Raw genomic sequence first — 26,954 nt, 5'->3', positions numbered from 1 at the left:
CTTAGCGTGAAAATGAGTCACCAGGGAATAATATATGTCTGGGTGATGGCCTTTTCAAGTGGGAGGGAATTATCATCCCTCCCTGGCTAGCTGATTATGTAATGTATTGGTTGTCATGCTGTCTGGAGTAGCTCACAATTATGAGTGCCTATCTCAAGGCAGATACCCCAAACTGGTGGTGTGTTCTATAATTAGATTTCACCAAGCCAGTGACAAATGTGAACTCTTGGATCACTATACCAGTCTCACCATGGAGTCACAGACAATCCCCTTAGACTCTCCAGTCTATCTTGCCACCCGCAAAAATTGTTCTTTATGACAAAAGGACACAAACCAAAAATCATATCACATTTAGGTTTCTCCCAGCCTCAAGAGACCAGTCACTTACCGCAGATCAACTGGTACTTTAGATCTTACACCAAGGACAACACTAGTAGCCAATTCTATAGTAAACTAACTAAAGGTTTATTAGCTAAGAAAAGGAAATGAGTTCTTGAGATGTTAAAGCGGGTAAAATATATGCACAGGTGAGTCACAGTTTGTAATTCCAAATGGTGGCAGTGATGTAATAAACTGCCGGTTTCCCAAAAAAGTCTTTTCAAGGCTCCCAGATGGAGATTCCCAGAGTCAATCTTCTTGTTCAGTTATTCTACCCTGTTAGAATCCAAACAGTCCAGAGATGGAGATCTTTCTTAGAATCCATACTTATAGCTTCTTCTCACAGAAAACAATCTGACAGTGTCATTACCCACATGGTCTTTTCCTTTGACAACAAAGTGAGGAATGCATTTTGAGTCTTTGACCTCCCGTCATACAAAATGACCACTTGCTTTGAAATTAGCTCTTTCCTGTTAGAGTTCTTCATCTGCATTCCACAAGGCTTCATTCTCATTTGATGGATTATTTAGATACAGGGTTATACACAATGTAAATGTTTGCTACTACATTTTTACAGGATACAGATAAGTGAACACAAGGCAAGTAACATCCCATTAGTTTTCATGAAGTTTAAACACCAAATACACGCTTTATACATTTAACAAATCACGTTGATCTATACTAATACAAATGTGAATTGGCCTGGGGCTTCAGTATGAGCTGGCACCTGGTTTGCCAGCATCACATTGGTTGACTGTTCACCTTTGCACCAACCAGGAAAAGTCTATGGAAAACCATCAAAGACTCATAACTAATGAAACCCACTTGGAAGTGAAAAGGACCGATGTGTCAGCAAGGGGATTGTCCTTTCTGTGAATAAAGTTTAAAAAAAACTGATTCAGTATATCGCAGGGTGGAGAAAGACATGCTGTATCCATTTATTGAAGAGGTACCTTGATGAGAGGGTGCTTCATGAAAGATTGGGTCCAATTCCTTTGGGCTAGTGAACACTGCAAAAGACTGAACTTTGGGGTGAGAATCTACTTTATTAGCTAGGAAAGGTGACTATTGATAAGTGTAGACCCTAGTTTGCATTTTATTTTGTAGGTAACCATTTGTTTCTATTACTCATGCTTGTTTTGATTTCCATCTCTATTGTTAAAATTTCCTGTTTCACTATAATTGAACTCAAGGGCTAGGTGTGACACAGGTGCAGTGATCTAAGGTAAAACTGGTAAAATGGAGTACACTGGTCCTTTGGGAACAGAGTATCTGGGATTTCTGTGGGTATCCAGAGATCACGGGCTGGACACCACATGAGGACACTTTGAAGGGAGTTGCGATTTAGGGGGCATCTACTGTCAACCTGCAGGGCTGGTGTAGCCCAAAGGAGAAGGATTGAGTGGCTGACAGGCAGGTCATGTCAGGAAGCTAACACCCAGCAGGCACAGGCAGGAGTCCTGTGCTGAAGATAGATGGCACCAAGGTGACTCTTGCCTTGGGTGCCTGGAGAAGCGTCCTACTCCTTCTTGGGCAGAGGCAGACCCATAATTGCTGATAGTGGGGGGCACAATTGAAAGTTCTGGTGGTATGCAGCAAGGTTCACGGCAGAAACTCAAGAGACAAAGGAGTTTTGATTTCTAGACATACATTTTACAATACTATAATAGCAAATGGAGACTTCTAAAAAGAGAGCTACACATGAGAAAACTGGTCATATGATTCACACATGCATTAAAAATCTTAACAAGAAAGTTGCCTTAATATATGGTTAAGCGTTAAGGCCAATTCGTATGGGGGTGGCTCTGACACTTGAGATTCTTTAAAAAATACCTTAAGATAAAATGTCAGAATTAATCTTGTGAATGAATATAATCCCGACACAACTACATGCAGCTTTATTATTACAACCAAACCAAGTGAAGTTTTGATTGAAAATCATCTGTATTTTAATAAAAACGTTGTTTGGGGTGAAGTAATGGTGTTTGCAGAATTACATTTCTTTCCATACTTTACTTTCCATACTTCCATAACGTCTTGAAAATGAACAGGTCATTCTTGGAAAAGCGATCTTCTTGCTCCTTAATAAGGGATCCAGAGTTCTGTATAATATTTCTCTCCTATAATAGTCCTCAGGCTTCTCAAAAGAGGACTTTTCCCCTCTTCCCAGTTTTGTGGAAATAACCCTTTGTGAGGCACACCAGGGCCATGATAACCGTTTTCCTGCCACAGTTCATTAACATTAAAGTTTGGGATACAAAACCATCACCAAGTGGTTGTTTCCATTAGCACTTTCCACGTAAAAAACATGCAGTACAGAGAAGTGAAGTCTTGTACATTTCTGAGAAGTAGATAAACTTCAGCTGTCGAACTCCTACCTGGGATTTCATTCAGGGCTTCAACCATTTCATCAAAAATTTCCAAAACAGCTGATGATAGTCTCAACATGACAGTTGCAACGAGTGTCACTGAGTGATTTAAGAGTAGATGGGGGCCCCCCCCCCAGAAAAAATATTTTCTGACATTTTTTCAAAGACAGCATGTCCCTTTGAGTTTACTTCAATGGAAGTTTGTAGAGCGTGGAGAATTCCGAAAGTGTTCTGGACAACTGGAATGCAGGAAACCATGTCCACTATATACAGATTAAATATATGGGCGGAGCAGAGAACATAGTAAGCCAGAGGATTTTTGTTAAGTATCTGTGCAGCCACACCTTTATAGAATCTTCCCATGCTGGTGGCTCCATTATAGCATTGACCTCTTAGATCTGAAATATCAAGTCCCAAGACTGATAGTGTACTTTTGATCAGGGTGGCTAGTGAAGCACCATCCGCTTGCAGTGTCTCGTAGAAGCCAATAAACCGCTCTTTTATTTCAAATGACTGGTTTATGTAACCCACTAGGAGAGCAACTTGTTCATGTTTTGACAGATCCAGTTTCATCTACAATGATGGAAAACACTCCAGCTTCTTTGACTTCAGTTATGATTGAATCTAGCACTTGTGAAGCCATAATCTCAATTATTTCATTTGACACAAACTGTGTAGGTAGGTGAGGTACTTCTGTTGGTTAGCCATCATTTGTTGAATCAGTTACTAAGCAGTTTAATCAAGTCTTGCAAATTGCCTTGATTTGTGGAATCCAGTTCCTCATCATGTCCCCTCAAAGGTATACCCTGGCGAGCACACAATAAAGTACTGTTACAGTTTCTAAATATGCTTGGTTGTCCTCCACTGCTTTTTTTTCCTTTGGACTGCCAAGCTAGGATGCAACGCTCCATGTTTTACAGGATTGCAGCCTATCCTTCCATTTAGCAACAGCTTCTAGATCAGATTCACACTTTGAATGTTCACAAAATCTTTCATTTTCTTTCTTCCATGTTTTAAAACCAGTAATTTGAAATGCCAGTTCACTGTTTTGCCCATTGCCAAATGCTCGACAATAAAAACAGAAAGCTTTGTCATCAGACACTGTATTCAAGCCATTTATACTCATTATACCACTCTTGCCTGAATCTTCTGGTTTTATTCCGACTGGCATTGGCCGTAAAATCAATTATTGGCTGATTATGGGCCTTCTTCAATATATTCTAAAGCTGCATCCGGTCCAAAGCAAGGGTCTCTTTTATTGAAAGCTGCACTAGCCTCTGTAAGAGCATTTGAATTGGAATCCAAAGTATCAGTGTAACTCTCATAATTCTGAACTCCAGAAGAGTCAGGTTCAGTTTCTGATGTACTTGGTGGTGGTGATTTACCTTTCTTTGTGAAGAAAACGTCCAAACTTAACTGTCTTTTCGCCATTCTACAAAGCTAACAACAGGTACATTTTTAAATTAACTCAAGTTAAATGTAGACTGACCTCAAACCACTTTTCAGAAAAGTACGTCAAAAGTGTAAAAAAATTCCAAGGTCTAATGAACACATTTGTGAATGCCACGCTGATTGAAAAAGTGGAAGTCATGTGATAACAATTAAGGTGAAGGGTCAAAGACACCTGGTAGTTATGTTGTTAAGGTTTGAAAGTTTTGAAATACATTTCCCACCCCCCACACCCGCTTGAAGACAGCATCACTTTGCCCCCGCTCAGGTCTGGCCTAAGGGAAAATGGAACCCTGAGTGAACTTGTATTTTGGCGCCCTTTCTTGGAGATTAAGTATGTAGTAGAGACACAGAACATGGACACCCCATTTCCACCTGTGTCTCTGTAGATCCAGCCACCAGGGCCATGTACACCCTCCGGACATTCAACTATGAGATCCTCAAGTAGCTGGACCTGAGGATCCAGGCAAGTGATACGGGCTCCCCTCAACACTCCAGCAGCGCCCTTATCAAGGTCACAATGGTGGACCAAAATGACAACACCCCAATAATCACCCATCCAGTGCTCACCAACAGGTACGTGGAGATCGGAGTCTCCAGCAAGGCACCCCCAATTCCCTGTTGGCTCAGATATAAGCCAGAGATACAGACAATGGGGGTCAATGGAGAGCTCATCTTCTCCTTCATAGAGAAGCCACGGCAGCAGTCAGAGCTCTTAGCCAACAAGAAGACAGATGAGATTGTGCTCAGGGAGTACCTGTCTGAAGACCTGGGGCAGGTGTTCAAAGTCATCATCACCATAACTGACAATGGCAATCCTCCTCTGCCCCCCACTCCCCCATATCAACGATCAACTTCCTGGTAACTGCCATGGCACCCTCCAGCAACTCTCTTGACCACAGTGCCCTCCTGACCATGATGGTCATCCACCAGTAAGGCTGGCCCTGCCCCCACGTTCCTCACAGCTCCTTCCCCACTTACTTCTCCCATTGCCTCCCCCACTGAGAGCACAGTGTGGGCCAGAAAAGGCTCCAGATACCTACTGCCAAGCATTGGTAACTACAACTGTGGGTGATGAAGGGATGAGACTCAGCGGGCTCCCTGCGCCCCCTCTGGTGAAGTTGTGCTGCCAGCCTGGTCTCTCTTCCCTGCTCTGGGCACCTCCTTCTGGGGCTCAGCAAGAGCACCAGGTGTTGTACCAATAAATTAAAAACCAGCAGGATCTTATTAAAGGGAAAAAGGCAAAGTACCACATTTATTGTGAATACAGAAAGAATCATAGTAAGCAGTTAGTTACAGCTATAACATTCCATTCAATCTCATATTTATTCACACATTCATTCATGCGTGCGCGCACACGCACACACACACACACACACACACAGAGGTTCTGCAAGGTTGTTATCATAGTAAGCAGTTATAGCTATAACATTCCATTCAATCTCATATTTATTCACACATTCATTCATACACACACACACACACACAGGTTCTGCAAGGCTGTTATCATAGTTACCAGCCTTAGAGTTGCTCGTGCCAAGCCACTGGCCAGGTGGCCTGGACATGAGGAGGGAGCAGGGCCTTGTCAGATGCTCATCTGATGCTCCTGGAAGTTGGTTTGCAGAATCAGACCCCAAAGTTCTCACTTTTTAGAGTTTATTTTTATAGGAATTTCTTCCTATGCCAGTCTATGGGAATTGCTTCATCATGCTGTTGCTGAATCAATCAGCAGATAGCACATTCCTGACGGCTCCGTGCTGCCAGATGTTACCTTGTTCTTTGGTTCTCCCATTCTTGAGGCTGTTGGGTGGATTCCAGTCTGCCCTCCGGGGGTCCTCTGGTTATTTCCACTTGACGCCTTCTTCAGCCGATGGACACTGGATTCTTAAGCTGGCACCTCCCTGATCATTCAGTTATTATCCACACCAAGCATCCATCCACATACATCCTCTATCTCTATTTTAATCACAATTGTTAAAACAACAAAAGGGCGGGGAGTCTCTGGGTGCTGTTTCTGTTGTTAGAGTATTGCTTCGAGTCTCTCTCTCTGTGAATTGCTTTGAGAACAGATTCTGTCTTAGAATGTACTAACACAATTAGCAGCTTGCAAGTTTCACACATAGAGGGAGAGAAACAGTACCAAAAACCAAGAGACCTCTTAATTAGTAATACCCTGGAATTTAAACTATGGGGAATCAAACTCATTTGTGATTTTAATACAGAACTTCTTTAATATGATCCAACACAGGTGATGGTGCCTTTCCCACTTCCCCTGTGCTTCCCATACCTAGGATGTGCCTCCCATACCCAGGACTGACCTTAGGGAAAATGGTACCCTGGGTGAACTTGTGTTTTAGCATCCTGGCCCCTACTGCCTCCCCAGGCTTACCCCCTCCCCCAGGCCACCTCTGCCTTCCCACCCACCTCCCAATCAGGCCCTATCAGAGATCCAGAGAGGCCTGGGCCATTTCCAGCTTTTGAGGCCCCTCGCCATAATAAAAATAAAAAATGACAACACATGAAAACAAAATAAGGCACCAAAAAAAGAGTGAGACATCATTTGAATATTTTTTTTATTTAGCAAATGCACTAATTATTGAGGAAAAATCTAGCTTTCGTGCAATGTAACAGTTGATATTAAGCATGGTGAGTCCATTCAAACACTTTTGTCCCATAGTTGAACAGTGATAGTTCTTTACCTGCTTCAATGCATTGAAGGAGCGTTCACCTGAAGCCACTGATGTAGGCAAACTGACAAAAATAAGCAATGCAATTGTGATATTAGGAACACCCCAGAGAGTCCAAGTGCGTGTATTACTTGAAGCAATTCCTTTGGCTTGCAATCTAATTTAAAGTTCATGGAATATATTTGTTTGAGAAAGATGACCTCGTCACTGAGATCTTTTGAGATTTCTTTGTTGTACTGTTGCTGAAATTATTTAGCTTCAGAAATCTTCATTACTCAGGTCTGTTGAACTGCCAAAGAAACCCCAAAAGGGTACAAATTAGTCACAGTGACTCAAATCAACATGTAAGACCTGACTGAATAGAGTCAATGATGACAAGGAAGACATTAACCCTATAATGCTGCTCGGCATCAGATTCAGTAGGTAAGTTGCGATAGGTGGGCAACTCAGATGAAATGCCAACATTCTGTGCTACTAATTTGGACTCCGTCTGGATTGCATCCCTTTGTTCACAAATCTGCTGAATACCATTGATAAGACTTTCAATATTATCCCTCTCAACATCAAGTGTAGCTCTGTGTGCTTCAATTACCAGATTAGTTTGGTGGATCTTTGTAAGTAGCTTCATCCACAAAGATGACATCAGAATGCATTCAAATTTGGACATGTGGTCCTGAACGGACTGAAGTTCAGTTTGAGCCTGTGCAGTGAGATTGAGAGATTCAAGCTCATTTAAAGCCTTTCTCACTGAATTCAAGTGCTGCGCAATGGTTGAACACCATCAATCCATGCAGTTTTGGACATCCCATGCAGTGAAACAGGAAGATATTGCTTCAGAATTTCCCACCTTTATGAACTGAAGAGATTGTACGTTTGCTGAACAGTTCCAAAGTAAGTCATTGCCTCCTTGCTTGATTCAGCACAGTCAACACCTACAAGGTTTAGTGTATGGAGAAAATAGTTTCCACAGCTGGAGAAAATAGTTTCACTTATGCTCAAGCAGAACTTTTTGTACACTTTTGTACTTCCCATCCATATTAGATCCATTGTCATAGGCTTGACCAATGCAGACTTGAAAATCTAACTTAAAACCTTCTAGAATTTGCAAGTACTCGAGCAGCAAGTTCTTTTCCAGTTTTTCTTGTGAAATTATCAAACAAAATAAACCTTTCTTCATTTGAAAATTTTGAGCTGTCTACACTCTTAACATAGCGAATAACCATAGTAGTCTGTTCCTTGTGAGAACAATCTGGAGTGGCATTCACAATGATTGAAAAATACTTGGCATTTCAAATCTCATCAAGAATTGTTTGTATGAATGATCCACATAGCTCAATAAACTCATTTTGAATGCATGTGGAAAGTAGATAATGGACTTGCATGTGCTTTTGACTCTCTTGTGATTCTCGAATACGTTTAACATGCTCTGACAAAAGTGGGTCATATTTGCTGAGGAGCTCAACTATGCCTAGAAAGTTTCCATTTGCACAATCACCAATGCGTTGACTGGAACCAAAGAAAGCCAATCCCCACTCAGAAAGAAAAAGGATGACATTCAGCATGCGCTCAAGAAACTTTTTTCAGTTATTAGTTTCTGTGGAGTTCAGTCAAGAGTAAATTCTCAATGAACTTTCAGCTGATGCTGCCCTACGGGCTGATTTCCATAATTTTCTTTGTGTGACACTGAACTCTCATGTGATGGTATTCGGTCTTTCAGCTTCCTCCAACCTCTGTTGATGCTCCATCCTGATTGATCAGAGAGAACTGATGCATTTGCAGCACTTTTGTTCAAAATGAAGCAGGGTACACAGTACAGAGATTCCAGAGTGGTAGCCGTGTTAATCTGCATCAGCAAAAACAACGAGGAGTCCTTGTGGCACCTTAGAGACTAACAAATTTATTTGGGCATAAGCTTTCGTAGATTAAAACCCACTTCATTAGTACAGAGATTGTTTGTTTGTTTTTCCATCCTACAACAAAACCAGTCTCTTGTGCAGGGCTCACCATTTGGAAGAGTTTTTGTCAGCAGACAAGTAGGGAAAGCATGATTATCAGCATCTCGTGGAATGTTACTTGGAATTTCAAAACCACCAATTTGAAGAAAAGATTGCATGTGGGCAGCATTACTCTTGTCAATAATTCCAGTGTCAGTCACAGCCAAACCTGTAGTACTCATGAATTGCTCTTGCTGAGTAAGATCTACATATTCCTGTTGAGTTTCTTGATGGTACAGAGGACCTTCTGCTGCATCTGTTACTATTGGCACATCTCCTTCTTGACTACTATCCTCATGTTCAGCTATTGGCATTGAAATATCACCTGTTGCAGTGGCGGAGTTTTCAGTATCTGTACCATTGTTTGTTGGGTAAACTGTGTTTTCCAGAGGTTTGAGAAATGAAGTTATTGGCTTTGAGCTCTTAACTGCTGCTTCACGCAGTCGTTTTCACTCTCTCTTACTTGCACCATTTTCAAATCTTCTCTTCATAGTGATCTATCTGGAACATGGAATAAAAATAAAAAGAGACCCTCTCAAAAAAGTTATCCAAATAAATGCATTAATTTCACTCCTTTTCAATTCTAAATAATTGAACCCACTCAGTTCATAAAAATAATCTGGTGGATTTCAAAATTACGGAACAATGCCTAGCGGTTTATTTTGTTTTTTTATCATTTTTTTTTGTCCATTATAATAAAATGGTTAAATTGTAAGGTCAAAAAACAGTGAAACTAGAATAAAAAAAAGTGGAAAACGAGATGGACGATGATAATCTTATTAAGAAAAAATAAAGATTTGATATGAATGGTTTTTTTATGTGGACAGTTAAATGAATTAAGGTGCTCACAGATGATACACAAGTTACGAAAATGGTGGAGAAAGAGGTAGAAAGGAGGAACAAGGATCCTAGAAAAATCTAAATCAGGCTTCCCCACGCCTCCTCGGGCAGGAAGGGGGGGCCTGTTCCACGCACGTCCCCCTCAGCCTTGCTCAGCCCCAAGTCCCACCCCAGCAGAAATGGGGAGGCGGGGGACAGGCGACGCCATGTGCCACCCCCTCCCCCCGGTCGCCTCTGGGGGGAGCAGAGGGAGCCCAGCACCCACACTGGTGGCAAGGCGCTACCAGCGGAGCCTCGCTTCTGAGCCTGGACTCCGGGTACACCCGGCCCGGCGCTGCCCGCAGCTTCTGTGCAGACTCCGGACCCCGCGGCCCGGGCGGGCGTGAAGCGCAAACAGCGCACACCACGGACTCCCTACTGCGGGACCCGGTCGCTGGGCGGGCGCTCGCTGTGGCGCGTCCCCAGAGCGGGCGGGGGGGGGGGCGTCCGCGCTCGCGCAGAGAGCGTGACCCAAGCACCACGGGGGTGAAGGGAAGAGTTGGCGCAAGGGGGACCAGACCCCGCCACTGCCGTTTGAAGCGGGTTGCTAGGAGACGGATGTGCGCGGGGCCAACGGGGGAGGCTATTGGCGATGACGCTACGGGTGTGCGAGCGCGCGGGAAGCCTCAAACCCCGCCCTGCCTCCCTCGGGAGTGGTGGGTCAGAGGTGAGTTTCCGCGCTTCTCCCTGAAGGCGAGGGAGCCGGGGATGGCGCGTGAGGGGCCACGGGGCAGGGTCCCAGGGGAGGAGGTTAACCGCCCCCCGTGTTCGGTGCAGATGCTGGCAACGGGGCGCTGGGTCTCTACGACTTAAAGGTGCAGCTCCCCCCCCCCCCGCGCCCCACGCCCTCGGTCAGGCGTTGCCGACTGGACGAAGATCCAGGGTTCCTGAGACGCGGGCGGAGCTCTGCTGCGGGGGCACGTGCCGGGCTATGCAGCAGGGAGGGGCGTTGCTCCATCCCCCGCCCACGAGGAGGGCGCGTTGGGGGCGTGGCTAAGTTGGAGCCCCGCGGTGACGGACGTGGGGACGTAGTGTGCACTGAGCGCTCTGCCTTTAGGGCATAACGTACAGACCCTTCCTCTGCCCCCGCCCTTTACCCCCGCGTGTAAACCCGGGAGGGCGGGAACGCGCTGCGGCGGCCCCTGGAGAGTGGCGGATACCTGCTCCAATGGGAGGCGGCCCTCGCTTTACTCCCCACCCCGCAGCCCCGGGCCGCCAATGAGCGGCGCGCTGCGGGCAGGGGGCGCGGTTCGGTCTGTGCAGGGAGGCGGCGGCGCTGCTTCAGGCTCCGGCAGACGCTGAGGAGGCGGCGGTCGGGAGCTGCGGCGATGCTGGGCGCTCGGGCAGACATGGGGCTGCCAGCGGCGTGAGGTGCGGGCTGCGCTAGCTTCGCCAGCCGGGGGACGTGCGCGGGCGGGCCCGGGGGGCATGTGGTGGGGTGGAGCGCGGACCTAGGTCCCCGGCTCCCCTCGAGCCTGGGGCGGGGCGGCCGGTCAGCCACCCAGCGGGGCTAACGCCTCTCTTGTCGTTGGCAGGGTCTGAGCGCGGCGCGGGTCTGAGGGCGGCTCGGCGGCCGAGGGGAGCCCGGCGGTGCCTGTGTCGGCGGCGGCTCGCTGTCCCCCCGCCGCCGGCGATGGGGAATGGGCTCTCGGACCAGACGCCGATCCTCTCCAGCCTGCCCTCTTTCCAGTGCTTCCACATCGTGATCCTGGGGCTCGACTCGGCCGGCAAGACCACCGTGCTCTACAGGCTGCAGTTCAACGAGTTCGTCAACACTGTGCCTACCAAGGGGTTTAACACGGAGAAAATCAAAGTGACGCTGGGCAGCTCGAAAACGGTCACCTTCCACTTCTGGGACGTGGGAGGCCAGGAGAAGCTGAGGCCCCTGTGGAAGTCCTACACCAGGTGCACGGATGGCATCGTATTTGTGGTGGACTCTGTCGACATCGAAAGGATGGAGGAAGCCAAGACAGAACTTCATAAAATTACTAGGATATCTGAAAATCAGGGCGTGCCTGTCCTTATAGTGGCTAACAAACAGGACCTGAGGAATTCCCTCTCTCTCTCAGAAATCGAGAAGATGTTAGCAATGAGCGAGCTGAGCTCTTCTACTCCCTGGCATCTGCAGCCTACGTGTGCAATCATAGGGGATGGACTCAAAGAGGGACTTGAAAAACTACACGATATGATAATTAAGCGAAGAAAAATGTTGAGACAGCAGAAAAAGAAGAGATGAGTTCTGTTTCCACGCTTCTGTCTTAGAGTAGTTCCGTGGTCAGAATTTGCCATAACAGCTTCCAAAGTCTGACCTGCTTGCTTGGATGCTGTTAAAGCCTAGTTATGTTAAACAATCAGTTGCACAACTTAGCCTTGTGGAAGTTGTGCAGACACAGAACCTTTTGAAAAGCAAAAACAAAGTAGTTTTTCCAAGGTTTCTGGCACTGTATTATTTTGGATGCCCTATAAAGTAATATAAAGCTATCAGGAAACAGATGGGTGGGTAAATGTGACCTGGATATCTAAATAGCCAAATAAAATGAGTTTTTTTGCTTGGTGTTTGTATTCATATATTCGAGGGTGCATTTTTACAAGCAATTTCCATTGAAGGCATTCAGTGTTTTTAAACTTCTAATGCTCGTAAGTGGAGTGTTTTAGGTGAATATATATAGCTTTAAAAATATTGATTTCAACAACGTGTATGGAATTAGCAATCCATTATTTCACAAGGCTGCGAGCCTTGGGGTTTTTTTTTATCTTGTTTGGTAATGATTTCCATGAGAGAGTTTGGCTATATGGTATGTTTTTAATTCAACTTTTGAAGTTGAATCACTTTTTTAGTTCTAATACTTGAAACTTCTGTGCTGTGGATTCTTCAACTGATAGAGGAAATAAGACTAGTTAGACAAATGCACAACATGCAAGAGCATGGATCAGTTTTCCCAACACGTAACATGATTTGGTGTGTAGTCTTCTTAGAAATAGCTATGCATTGTTATACTGCGCAAACTCTGTTTAGAACGTACTCATGTCATTTGGAGACTTGTTCCAGAAATCTTGTTTGATGTTCAAAAAATTAAGTTACTGTGACATCCCCAGATTATCAACACAAAAGTAAATTTGCTGTTGCAATAAAGGAGATGCATACAGCGATTTAGGTCTCGCAAGATTTTAAGCAGTGCAGCATTCTGGGCTCTTTAGATGATGATGGCAATAAAACTTGATCATAGTGAAATATAAAGAGAGCTAAAGACAACAGAGCACACTTTTTGTATCTGCAAAAATGCCCGGGTTGGTTGGTTATACTGCTAGGTCACTTTCTATATAGTCTTTTTTATTACAGTTTTTGTAGTGCTTGTGGTTAGGAATGTAAAGAAGCTTTATACACTTGAAACACTTGACACTGGGAAAACATCAGTTTAAAGATGGCCTGTGTTCTGCTCTAATTATGCTTTAAGCTGTTCTTGTTTACAAAGTGCGCAAACAGTATTAACTGGGCAGGACAGTGTCTAATGAGAAGGGAGAATAGTTTTTCTTACTGGTACAGAACTTCAAACAGCTGTCTAGACATCTTGATTAACAATTGAAAAGGGCTAAACTAGAGCCTGAATTTTAAGATTAACTTTAGTGGTGCTGTAAAACAGAATGTTAGACTATCTTGAAACTTCCATTAGAAATATCAGTCTTAAAGGAACAATGCAAGAATCATTTGGTCTTACTCACTCAACCAGCAAAGTTAATGCATTCTTACCTACAGCCATGTATTAAGAGGATAACAGCTGAATGTCAATCAGTGTAAGGTATTGATATCTGTTTAAAATCAAACTTCATAGCCAGCAGCTGTTTGTCCAGAAGGTAACCAAAAATGCACTTTAGTGTTTTCAATAATTGAAAGTGACAGCTGGTTTTTTGAGGGTTTTTTTTTGTTTTTGTTTTGTTTTTTTTTAAATGACACCCTGATCCTTTTGAAAGAATTGAAGTAGCTTCCAGTGGAGCTTTTGTATGTTGGTTATATATGTACCTGCACTAGTGACATGGAAAGTCACTTACTCAGTAATGTCTATATTTATAGAAATGTGGATAACTTCTTAAACCTCAATAAACACAACTCAAAACAAGTCTGCAGGGAGAAGGTGTTTGACTTCCTTGAGTTGCAGTGAAGTGTTCTTGTTGGCCTCTATGTGCAAATCTCGCTCTCAATAGCAGTAGAACTATCTGCATGGAAATCAAACTCTTATAAATGTGAGATTCGTAAATGTGACAATGTTATAAATCACAGGTATCTCATTAAAGACTTAATATCAATGGCATACTTGTATTATGTTCTATATGTTTGTAATAGAACGCTGTTTGCTTCTAGCTATAGCCGCTTCTAGTTATAGCCACTTCTCTCCTTGTGCAGTCGTCGTGTGTATTGTAAACCTTCCCTTCTCATGAACAGATTTAGATGTTACATACATATTTGCTGGTGCAGTTCTCAAATTCTCAAAGTTCTGATATCATATACAGTATTAACAGACTACAATGGTAGTATTAAATCCTTCAATCAGCTGCGACTAAAATTTTTACTTGGTTTAGCACTTCTTATGCTAGAAAGGGTTTGGTTTTTTTTGACTATGTAGATGAAATATGTTGCATTTCTCATACCTATATAAGGTTACTTTTTCATTGAAAACAAGTAGGTTGAAATCTTCAAAGCAGTGCAGAGGATTCAGTCACACCGCTTCTTGATTTTAATGGAGAATGTGAGTAAATCCCTTGCAGTGACTTGGAAATCTCAATGGCAGTACTCCATAATTGCTGTCAAACACTTGTGCACACTATACTAATTTCAAGAGCATTCAGTTTTGACAGAGAAATATGTAGGGCTACTTTTTTTTTTCAAAATTAGGTGGGTACAGTTGTACAATTGGAAGCACATAATAGCTCTAAAAAAATAAAAAAAACCTCTCACCTTTGAAGTTTTTGGATGTTCCATATATAGTGGATCATTGCCCAACAAAACTGATTCTACATCTTTATGTGGTACCTTTTATCCCCAAAGGGCTGAGGCCAGTTTGGCTTATACTCTCTAATCTCCATTCCCCTCCCCCTCTCCATGCCCTAATTAGCAGGTTGTACACTACTATTGTACAAGGAGGCATTGAAATGCCTGTCTTTTTTATGGCTCATGAGTAAGGGTTGCATGCTATGGAACATGGTCTGCTTCATCTGAGAGCTTAATAGTTGGTAAAGTAAATTTTGTGGGGAACTGATTGTGTTTCTTGGCCCAAAGCCATGTAAACACTCTTCTTTCCTATCTACCCAACCTGTTCTAAATATTGTCTGAAGGATACTATATGATGCTGTCAATGGGAGGTTAAGTGTACATCAGCTTGAAAGATCAACTCTATTTCCCTTAACTGTATCAAGAAACACTAGTGTTAATGCACTCCCTGTTGGCTCCCCACTCCTTGGTAACTTACGAAGAACAGTTGGAAGCAGTGGGATATGAACATGGTTGCACACTGTATCTTGAGCCTCATAATGAGTCCAGTAAGATACTTTCTGCAGGAGATCCTGCTGTTCTTAAAGTAGCCTTGTTCATGTACAAATCACTAGCCCCTTATTATAATGTTGTATTACATAATGTTGACTGGGAGCAATGTTATCACTTGACATAAGAAAGCTTCAACCCAGAGCTATGATCTCTACAGTAAGCTGAAATTGGGATGTGTAAGGAAGTCTTTATTTGAAATAAACTAAAGTCAAAACAAACTTTTGTTTAAATTCTATGTTCAAGTTACTCCACTGTTACGGAAACTAAAGGTTTGGTAAATGTCTTTTTGTTGATGTAACTTACCTTTATTAAACCAGTTTATAAAGTAGTAGCTATTTCATATAAGGACATTTTAAACATACTTTAAGAAATACCTAGAAATGTGAAACAGCTCGGAGCAGCTGTGTCAAAGAGAATTAGTTACATCAGTAACTTTGCCTACATTATGTGACTCTCTTAGGATAATTATACTTAAATCAACAATTACTCTGTGAGAAACACAGAAAACAAACACTTTGAGACCCACTCAAGGAAACTGTTCATTTCTCAGGTTTTATCTTTAAAAATGTGGGGTTGCTTCAGTTGGATTATACAAGCTTGATCACTTTACATTATTTTTCTTAGAAGTATACGAATTAAACTTTATCTGTTTTAGCTAGCAAATCATGTTGATCTGTGATACAGTGCAGGTCCTGGCCTTGCATTAAGCTGAGCAGTGCATTGAACACGTATTAGCTATTCAGTTTTTCAGTACTCTGAATCTTAACCACTGTACATGTCAACAAAACAACACTTAAGAAAGAATGAGGAGTATTTGTGGCACGTTACAGACTAACAAATTTATTTAGGCATAAGCTTTTGTGGGCTAAAACCCACTTCAGCGGATCCATGCAGTGGAAAATATAGTAGGAAGATAGATATACAGAGAACATGGAAAAAATGGGTGTTGCCATAGAGTTGTTATGGAAACACCCATTTTTTCATGTTCTCTGTGTGTGTGTGATCGTGTGCACACACATGTGCACATACAATCTTCCTGCTGTATTTTTCACTGCATGCATCCGATTAAGTAGGTTTTAGCCCAAAAAAGCTTATGCCCAAATAAATTTGTTAGTCTGTAAGATGCTACAAGTACTCATTCTTTTTGCTGAGACAGACTAACACGGCTACCACTCTGAAACACTTTAAGAAAGGGTGCAGTTTGGTAACCTCAATCAGTTCCCATCTCCCCTCGCCTTAGTAAAATAAAATCTTTGTATCAACTGGACGATAGCTATATATATTTACTGCTGTCCACATACAATGTCTAAAAGACTACACACACTTCTTATATTTCTGTCCCTGGTATTTGTATTTAGTATTGTAATATAAGAAGTGTGTTTACAGGTTTTATCTCTGTACTGATATAAATCAAAGACTTGTAACAAATCAAGACTCACAGTGGGACCCACAAATGTACCTAGGAGCCTAAACCCAAGATTTAAGCACCAAGTCTTCTCCCCCACTATGATCCACAAAACTGCTGCTGAGCCCTCTTGGTGTCTAAGCTCACTTCCTGCCTAAATTTCAGAGGTCCCTATGTTTTAGCCTCTGGGCACATGCACTGCCTCACACTAGGTATCTTCCACCCCGGCCCTCTCCCTGCATCTTCCTGTTTAATCCCCAAAGTGATTCACAAACCAGGGGAAGCCACCTAAATTGTGGCTGGAGTCCAAACCAGTTGGTGTGCTCAGTCTGCCTACCGGTTTGGCTCCCATTCAAAGTCTGGCCAGAGGAGGAGAAATTGTCACTGCCTACCTTGTAACTCACCTGGGATGTGGGAGACCCAGGTTCAATTCCCTCCACCCCTCTCCAGAGGGGGAGAGAATTTGAATAGGGGTCTCTGACCTCTCAGAAGAGAGCTTTATCCACTTGTCTAGGTGATACGCTAATGTAGGGCTTCCTCAGTCTCTCCTCTTGAAGTTGATCTAATAATTAAAGAGTGATTGATGCAGGAGGACTGGATATGGGGTCTACCACCTCCTAGGTGCTTTCCCTAACCACTGAACTACAGAATTGTTCTCACACTCTCAGGCTCCTGGGTAGTTTTACTGTGCCTAAATGCTTAAATTGTCATTGAGCTGGAAATTATTCTGTGGTCCAATGGTTAGGGTACCCACCTGGGAGGTGGGAGACCCCACGTCTATTTCCCATGCCCCAGTTACTCTTTCATTCTTCATTAGAAGAGGTACAGCTTCACCAGGAGATATTGAGGGGGTCCCTATCAGAATATTCAACACTGCAGTGATTAAAGTACCTCCGTGGTTAAAGTTTGATGGAGACTCCTGTTCAAATTCTTTTGTCTCTGCTGCTAGAGGGAATTGAACCTTGGTCTCCCATGTCCCCATGAGTGCTCTAACCACTGAGCTAAAAGTTATAAGGTGGCAGTGGTGGCACTATCACTACCTCCTCTGGCTATTTTGTGTGGGTCAGGGCAAGGCAAGGCAGATGCACACAAGAAAGAGCTTAGGCACTTAAGCTGCCTGACTCCAGGACAGGGGATCCTACTTGTGGATTGCTAAACAGAGCTCTGGGCCTCCCTGCAGCCCACATTTAGGTGCCTATCTATCTTTGCGAGGGGGGTGAGGCTTAGCACACACCTGTCTGGCCAGCATGTCCATTGGCTAGTTTAAGTGGCTCCTGCCACTAGCTGGCTTTTGTGGATCACATTCGTTGTACAGGGAACCTAAGCACTTTATTCAGCTTTGTGGATTGTGGTGTCATTCCTGTGATTTTTCTAGTCACCTAAAAGTTAGGTGCCATGCTGCTCAGCATGGCAATATCAGTCCCTTGGTGGATCCCACCCTTAAGCTTCACCTCTGAGAGTGGGAGGAAGTAAAAGTATAGGGAAACAGGAGCCTCTCCAGGCAATTAACAATTCAGCTGTAGACAGATTAGGTAGTGGCAGAGAGGCTGGATTAACTACAGTGATGGAAAAACCCCTTTTTGTCACTGTGGCATGCATCTCACTATTGCACTACAGTGGCACAGGTGCAGCACTGCAGCTGTGCTGCCAAGTCTGTAGCGTAGACAAGCCCTCCATCTTCTATCTAAAGCAGATGCAAGCTAAAAAGAGAAATACTTGGCCTTCGAGCAATTTTTAAGGACCTGGCTGAAAAACAACCATAAAAAATAATACCTAGAAGTAAATTGGAGATTGGGTGAAATAAGGGGTAGGAAACCCAGCAATGTCATTCTATTTTACAGAACCTTACCTCATGTAAAATTATATATGAACAATTATCACAGTATCAAAAGATAAGAAAATTGATAAGGGATATAAACCCTCAACTTCGGGATATAAACCCTCAACTTCAGGATATAAACCAAGCATTAACTGTCTGTGATCAGGAAGAAACTTCCCTTACAGGGAGACTGTTCTTTAGTTGTTTATCAGGTTTCCTGCACCTTCTTTTGAAGCATATATACAGATGGCTGCTGGAAAAAGGATATTGGACTAAATGAGGGGTTCTCAAACTGGGGGTCATGAGATTTTTGCATGGGGGTTTGCAAGCTGTCAACCTCCACCCCAAACCCCGTTTGCCTCCAGCATTTATAATGGTGTTAAATATATTTAAAAGTGTGTTTAATTTATTAGGGGGGTCGCACTCAGAGTCTTGCTGTGTGAAAGGGGTCGCCAGTAAAAAAGTTTGAGACCCACTGGACTAAATCATCTGGTCTGGCAATTCCACTGTTTCTATAAGTACATTGACTATTATCTATTTTATGTTGTATACTGAAGGCAGAGCCCTTAAAATCTTTGCATCAAGTATAAAAATACCCCATCAATCCAATCAAACAAAAATGTATATTTTAAAATGAAAGATAAAAAGGATCCTTGGTAGCTAAAGGCAGGTTTAGTCAGGGAGAAACCAGATGCCAGAGCTTAAAGAAAAAACTCAGTGAGTTAATTACTCTGCAACAGGTACAAATCTTTTATCGTACCTTTAAATATTGTATTGAGTGTGGATTGACAGGACAAACTATTCTCTACCATAGAATACAGTGTGTATTGTGTTGATAAATGTTCTAGAATGGTGTTACTTGTCTTTTTTAAATTCTAGGAGTAATAGGATTTGAACTTTTGTCCATATATATCCTGTCATGTTGTACCCAGAGTTCCAGTAAAGAGGGATAGAAACTATATATAGCTGGAACAATTGATGTGTTACTGTCCTGCAGCATACACTTTGGCATGGGAGGGAGAAATCCATTCAACTCTGCCCCTCGGTAGCTTTCTTTTTTATCCATTGTCACAGAATAACCATTGGGAAAGGAGCAGTTTCTATCTCTTCACCATCAGCTGATGAAGTAGATGACAGCACTACAACACCTTCCTTTGTGCTGAGCAGATGGTGGTTTAACAATCTGGTTAATGTGATTTTTCAACCACGAAAAAGCAGCATGTGCAGATGCCAGGCATTTGTCATCATTTCGCCAACCTGTGGAACCAGTGCCCTGATATGATCAGTCTTACGTGCTTGATCTAAGAATGCCCCAACTTCTTGGGACCTCTAGAACCTGCAGAAGCTTCTGCCCATTTAAACGAATCCTTCCTGAGGCACTAACCACGATGCTTTTTCCTCATTTGTTGAGTTCAGTTTTTTAAACCTTTGAATCAGCTACTAAAATGTAGCTGCCACACAATTCTGTGTAGTGTAATTAGAGCCCAATTATAGTATGTTTTGTCAATTTTTTGACATCAAATTCCTAAATTTAGTTTTTAGTAACTATAAAATTAATTTTGATCACTTGTTTTTTGAGTCATATTCATATATATATCCAGGTAGCTTTATTCTTGTGGTACCACATCATTTTCACCTCTTTCCCCCCATTCCCCTTTGGCTGCCAACGTGAGCTGTAGCTCACGAAAGCTTATGCTCAAATAAATTTGTTAGTCTCTAAGGTGCCACAAGTACTCCTTTGCTTTTTGCAAACTTTAATAGGCTTTGACGTTCTGGTGAATGGGGCTGAGGTGAAGAGAGTTCACAAGTCAACGGGGTCAGGCAGAGGACAGTTTCCACCTTTGCTGCTGTTACTATTTAGCTGGAAAAAGAAAAGGCGTACTTGTGGCACCTTAGAGACTAACAAATTTATTTGAGCATAAATAAAGATTTGTTAGTCTCTAAGGTGCCCCAAGTACTCCTTTTCTTTTTGCGGATGCAGACTAACACGGCTGCTACTCTGAAACCTGTTATTTAGCTGGAGACAGTCTTTTGCAAAGCTGGCTTAATGTGAGAGAAGGGGGAAAACCAAACATTTTGGCCTTGTCTACAATAGGGACATTTTGTAAAAATATCTCTCTGTTACTATCATCAGTTGAACTCTGTTAACAGTGTAGTTACCAGTGTTAACAACATGGCAAGCCCTAGTCTACAGAGGCTGCTGGTATTTATAACATTGACTGGTGTTTAAAATACCTGCAGCACCCGAAAACACATTGACTGTGAGGTCTCCCAATGTGCTAATAGCATACTGAGCTTGCAGTTCTTAGAGTGGAGGAGTATCACAGACCTGGCAAAATTAAAAAGAAAAAAAAGCCAGGTCACTGAGTGCTGCGTTTAAAGCACTGTCTTTGCAAAGCTTCTACTGGCAGATTATGATAGATAGACCCTTCCTCCTCCACCCCCACACTTTTTTCAGATTATTTAAAGCACTATCAATTTGTATTAGCAATGATGGGAAATATTTCTAGTGCAGGATTCTTTGTTTTTCAATGAAATCGTTGATTCTGTAGAAAACATTGGAGAATATAATGAATGTCTCAGCTAATACAATGTTCTTCTCAGTGTTTCCCCTCATAATTGTGAATAAAATGTAAATAGGCACTAATTGTAACCAGTTGTTTTGTTTTTAGTATTTTATATTGAATTTATTTTCGTGACCTGAAATGTTAAAAATAAACACTGAAACATTTCTGGGAAATATTTTTAAAACTTGAAATCAATGGTACAGGTATAATTAATAAAGGTCATCAGGGAGTATAAAACTGGCATAAATTAATAGTCTTCTGCAGCTACATAAGTACTGAGATATTATAGTTTCAAAGCAGGAGATTAACAAGATTATGTTATAATAATTTCACATCTAAAACCCAAAATATTGAATGTAGATTTTATAATATTACATGATAAATGATATTACTAAAAAGCTGCATTCTGATTGGCTTATAAAATATATTTCTTCTGTGTTTTGGACAGACAGAGATACATATCCCTCACTGTATTAAATATACTGTATCTTTATAAATGAGCTGGAGTTTAAGCACAGCAGAATTATTGATCTACTACCTTTTAGTTGTTATGGAAAGTAGACTTATTGGGCCAAAATCATATCTGATGTAGCCTCACTGAAATCAACACAGTTACTCTGGGCCTGCAGGCTGTGCCTACAGTGAATTGTGAAATTCTCTCTTGATTACTACAGCACCAATGCAGCTCCACATACAGTAACAATGGTGAGAGCACTAATGTAGTCCAGTCACCAGCATTTATATCTTTGTATCACATAATCCTGCTACAAGGAGGTCTAGTCCAGGGATCGTCAACCTTTGGCACACAGCCCATAAGGGAAATCCGCTGATGGGCCAGGATGGTTTGTTTACCTGCAGCATCTGGAGGTTCGGCCGATCGCAGCTCCCACTGGCTGTGGTTCATCATTCCAGGCCAATGGGTCTGCGGGAAATGGCGTTTCCACGACTATCCTTCCTAAATTGTTCAAATGGTTAATTACTCTCACTGTTAAAAATTTGCACCTTATTTCCAGTCTGAATTTTAATCTGTCTGATCCAGCCATGGGATCGTGTTATTCTTTTCTGTGTTAGATTGACAAACCTGGTATTAAATATTTGTTCTCCATGTATGTACTTAAAGACTATAATCAAGTCACCCCTTAACCTTTCTTTGTTAAGGTAAATGATTGAGCTCCTTAAATCCATCACTATAAGTCATTTTCTCTAATCCTTTAGTCACTCTTGTGGTTCTTCTTTGAACCCACTCCAGTTTATCTGCATCCTTCTTGAATTATGGATACCAGAACTAGACACAGTATTCCAGCAGTGGTCATACCAATGCCAAATATAAAGTAAAATAACCTCTCTACTCCTACTCGAGATTCCCCTGTTTATGCATCCCAGGATCACATTAGACCTTTTGGACACAATATAGCTCCCATTGTTACCACAGCAATGATAGGAGATTTGAAGAAAAGGCTCAGTATAGACAAGGCTCCTAGTGTGCTGTAGTAATTAAAAAAACAAAAGCAATCTTCTCCTCCTTCCCTATTGAGCAGAGGACTAGAAGTCAAAACTTGAATTTTATTCTTGGTCTGCCACTGACCTGCTATATCACCCTGGGCAAACCAGATTCAACCTCCATGCCACACTTGACCCACCTGTAAAATGAGTATCATTGAAATACTTTACTCACAGCATGCTGTTAAGCTTAAATTCATGTTTGAAAAGTGCTTTGAGATCCCTACATGAAAGATGCTATCGAAATCCAAAGTAGAAGAAATTATTTAATAATAATTCTGGTTACTAGCTGGCTTGACCTTTTAGTTTGTTTCTATATTGCCAATCACAAGCATTCAAAATCAACCACATGAGTCAGGGCCCCCACAAGCAAGTAATTGGCTTAAAAAGCATGAGATTTAAAAAATAATACATTTTGGATTCTTTTTATTTGCTTTCTGTTTTTTGAACCTTTCGGCCTCATATGTTCTCCGCAACCATGAAGACTAGAAACTTACTCTCTCTTTTATTTTTTAAATGAAAGCTGAGCTTATCATGTCATCACCTGACTCCAGGAACTGGGGCTTCAAGAAATACACCAAATATTGTGAAAGTTGGCGATGCTGATATACTTAAATTTTGTCAGTGAATAATAATCACACATTCAGAATGATGACAGTCTGCTTCTAATTCCATCTAGAATTAGGCCGCAGATGTTCATTGATAGCAGTTAAAATATGCTTGTCACTATGCATAGTTTTGGATTTAAAGCAAATTGGAATGAATATAAGATCTTCTAGCCCTAGAAAATGAATATTTCTGGGTACTGGTGATCAGCAAAGTTCTTGTGTTAGAACAGCATCTACTCAAAGTTTTGTTTGAAGCAACTAATGACAAAAATTGCTCACAGTTTGTTTTAAATGAGTGGCTCATTTTATACAGTACAGGAGAATAGAGTGTTGTGCAGTACTTTCAAACCTGAGGATTCAGAGGGCCCCTGTTCTCTCTCTTTTGGCTATGATGAAGCAGGCTGCACAGGATGTAGCTGTTAACAGATGATAATGAAAAGTGAAGGGCTGGGCCATGGAAAGCCCCAGGGTGGCTCAGCATGGTGCTAAATTCTCAAGAAGAGCTGATTGCTTTCCAAAAATAAGAGCAGGAACTAGGGCAGATAATCCCCATAAAGGCACTTGCAACTGCTAAACATTCACAAGTAGTGTATTGTTTTCAGAAATATGCATCCTTACACATTTGATTTTATATACATGTAAACATACCATACACATACATATACACCATAATAGGGTTCCTTCAAGAATTGCTCCTCTACTAAAATATTATTTATATTATTATATTTTACTGTTACTAATGTATTTGAAAATATTCATATATTCATATTTTAAACCATTTAATGTGAATTGCAAATGTCTGACTGACTGAAACAAAAAACATTTGAAATAATGTGCTGTGTTTCAGATTACCTTCACTTTATTATCAATAGGACAAAGGTTATCCGGATTTGGTATTTACCTTGTTCACACTACACATCAACCAAGCAGTTCTAGTTTAACTCTAAATTATGATGGCGGTATTGCCATTGTTCAGAGTTAGGGTTTTGTCAACACTTCTCTTATAAATATAAATGCTTGTTCCAGAAGCTTAATAACCTAATAAACCATGGAATTTCACACTTGCCTTGAAACTTGGCACAGAGGTTCTCTGCTTGCAGGCTAGTTTTGAGCTTTTCCACAATTTCTTTTAATTAAATGTATTTGATAGGAATGTAAATACATGAAAAAAGAAGCAGACTGTTTTTTAATGCTTGTTGTACTCCTAAAAGCTTAACAGTAGCGTTGTTTATTAAAATGAAAACATATGAGACATGGTTCCTAGTGGAAACCCTTGGGAAATGTTTTTTTAAGTTTGAAATAGCAGTTGCTAATGTTTGCAAATCACTCATTTTCAGGGTGGGTCAGCTTGTAGCCTTATTCCTGAAAGTACTTTCAGGGCAGATCTACACTGAAAACTTACATCAGCATAGCTACATCTCTCAGGGATGAGGATTTTTCACACTCCTGAGAGATTTAGCCATGCTGGCCTAATCCCCAGCGAAGACAATGTTAGGTTGATGGAAGAATTATTCTGTCTACTGCCCTACTGCCTCTTGGGGAGGTTGATTAACTGCAGTGATAAGAGAACCCCTCCTGTCGCAGTAGTCAGTGTCTACACTGAAATGCTATTGTGGTGCAGGTGCAGCTTTGCTACTGTAGCATTTTGAGTATAAACATATCCTCATTCATTACGGCAGGACTGCTGATGACTCCCTTCCTATTTTACTCGACATACTGATGCAAAATATAAAACAAATGGAAACGATTCATCTACTGTGTGAGAAAGCTGACACTGTTGAGATTCCCAACCTGATTTTTAAAGCAAAGAAATTTGAAGAAGACTCTAAAACCAGTGGAAACATAGACCTTTTGAGGTTTGCTCAGCACTAGTCAACATAACCTTGACGTTGGGTGAAAAATTTTTTGGTTAGTATGTGTTCCCCAGGAACAAAATATTTTTTTTCCCTTTGAAGGTGCATGTAACATGGAAATCTGCATTAATGACTGACTATTATGGGCCTGTCTTTACTCTGCCTTGCACCTTGTGTACTCGTTTACACCTGTGCACAAGGAATTGGAACCTTCCTGTTCTGATTCACTAGCATTTCTCCCCCACTTTCCAATCACTTTAACCCTCCATACATGACTGCACAAGGAAGCCATTGTATTTCTTTGTGGGATAGGTGCCACCTGGAACCGGGGTACCACTGTACTGCTGTGGCAAACTGCAAAGCCCTGCAGCCTGCACTTTCACCAGACTTCATACAAGTAGGGCCACACCCTTATGTAAGGCCACTCAGTCCTTATGTGGGGAGTAAAGAACCACAGATGATGTTACTCACTGCCTTATATATCTTTTACATATGGCAGGAACCATTTTGTTCCCAAAGCTTGGTTCCTAGACCAATCTGTGGAAAAATACTGATATCCCAAGATGGAGTCCAGAGACATGTGGTTTGGTCACATGTCCTTGTCGAGTCGTAGCACCCATTACTTGGAGGCTGTCTGTAGCAGTTTCACAAAGGCTCCCCAAGTGGGAGATGAGTTTCTCCTAAAGCCTATTGTTTTTTCCTAACAGCCCATTGCCCTGAATAGGCCCTTTCCCACCCACAATCTAGACTGAAAGTATCTTGTCTAGTGCGCATTACCCCAGTGTAACTACATTTGAAATACAGATACATAATCAATATTCATAACTGCAGATACAAAAATGATTCATGCATACAAACAGGATAATCATATTCAGCAAATTATAACTTTTCCAATGATACCTCATATGACTTGCATAAAATGCATCATAATTATGCTATAATCATATTGTAATAATGTCACTATGAAGAATACGGGATGCAGTGTCACAGACACACTATAAGAGAAGGGATGTGTTTTGTTGGGCTCCTCTTCCACACTCACCTAGCCTACCCCATTTTATACTCAGTATATAGACTGTACAGCAAACATTCCACATCATCTCTTTTCTCCTACCTTAAAACAGCCTATCCCGTTTCCTGTGGGATTAGCACAATTATATTTTCTATGCCACCACCTGCCAACAGACATGTCCATTGACTTCCTTGGGCTTTCAGTCTGGCCCAGGGTACCCTTTGGATTCTGTTTGCTGTGTTGTTGTAGCCATGTTACTCCCAGGATATTAGAGAAACAAGATGGGTGAGGTAATATCCTTCACAGGACCATCTTCTGTTGGTGAAGGAGACAAACTTTTAAGCTGACACTACACTCTTCTTCAGATCTGTTTGTAAGTTTAAAAGCTTGTCTCTCTCACCAACAGAAATTGGTCCAATAAATGATATTACCTCCCCTACCTTATCTCTTCGAATTCGGTCTACTGAACCATTGTTCTTTTGTCGTTGAAATCCCTAATCAAAACTTATCACCACTGCAGTACCCACCAGAAATGAGACAATAGCCACAATATTATATTATTTTTAAAAAGCAACTGAATCATGAAAATGCTTAACCTGAGTCACTGTTATTACACTGTCTCTCCTCACTCCATCCTCTCCCCACTACTTAATAGCTTCACTTGTCACAATGTGTCTAAATTTAGAAATGTAAGAAATCTGGGGAAGTGACCACGGGCCAGGTTCTCAGCTGGTATAAATGGGTGTGGTTCTATTGAAATCAATAGGGTTTGTTCCATTTTAAAAAATGTAAATATCTAAATCCTGTTTGCATACTGTTATTGAGTCCAGCTTGATGGTCCAGCTACACCTGTGCCTGGTTTTCTCCCAATCCATGGGGTTTAGAGTCCAAAGTTATT

General features: G+C 41.8%; 1 protein-coding gene across 1 annotated transcript; it reads left to right on the top strand.

Annotated features, from left to right (window-relative positions):
• The first annotated feature begins 11,029 nt into the window (after positions 1-11,029).
• ARL4A (ARF like GTPase 4A) lies at positions 11,030-15,469 on the top strand. Its single transcript, XM_074945837.1, has 2 exons — positions 11,030-11,127; positions 11,292-15,469. The coding sequence occupies exon 2, from the start codon at positions 11,390-11,392 to the stop codon at positions 11,990-11,992; it is 603 nt and encodes a 200-aa protein (XP_074801938.1). The 5' UTR covers positions 11,030-11,127; positions 11,292-11,389; the 3' UTR covers positions 11,993-15,469.
• Positions 15,470-26,954: the final 11,485 nt, after the last annotated feature.

Source organism: Natator depressus, chromosome 2, assembly GCF_965152275.1.
Source record: "Natator depressus isolate rNatDep1 chromosome 2, rNatDep2.hap1, whole genome shotgun sequence".
NCBI classification, from domain to species: domain Eukaryota; kingdom Metazoa; phylum Chordata; order Testudines; family Cheloniidae; genus Natator; species Natator depressus.
Note: the sequence above shows the minus strand (reverse complement) of the source record. Positions and strands in the feature narration are given on the sequence as shown.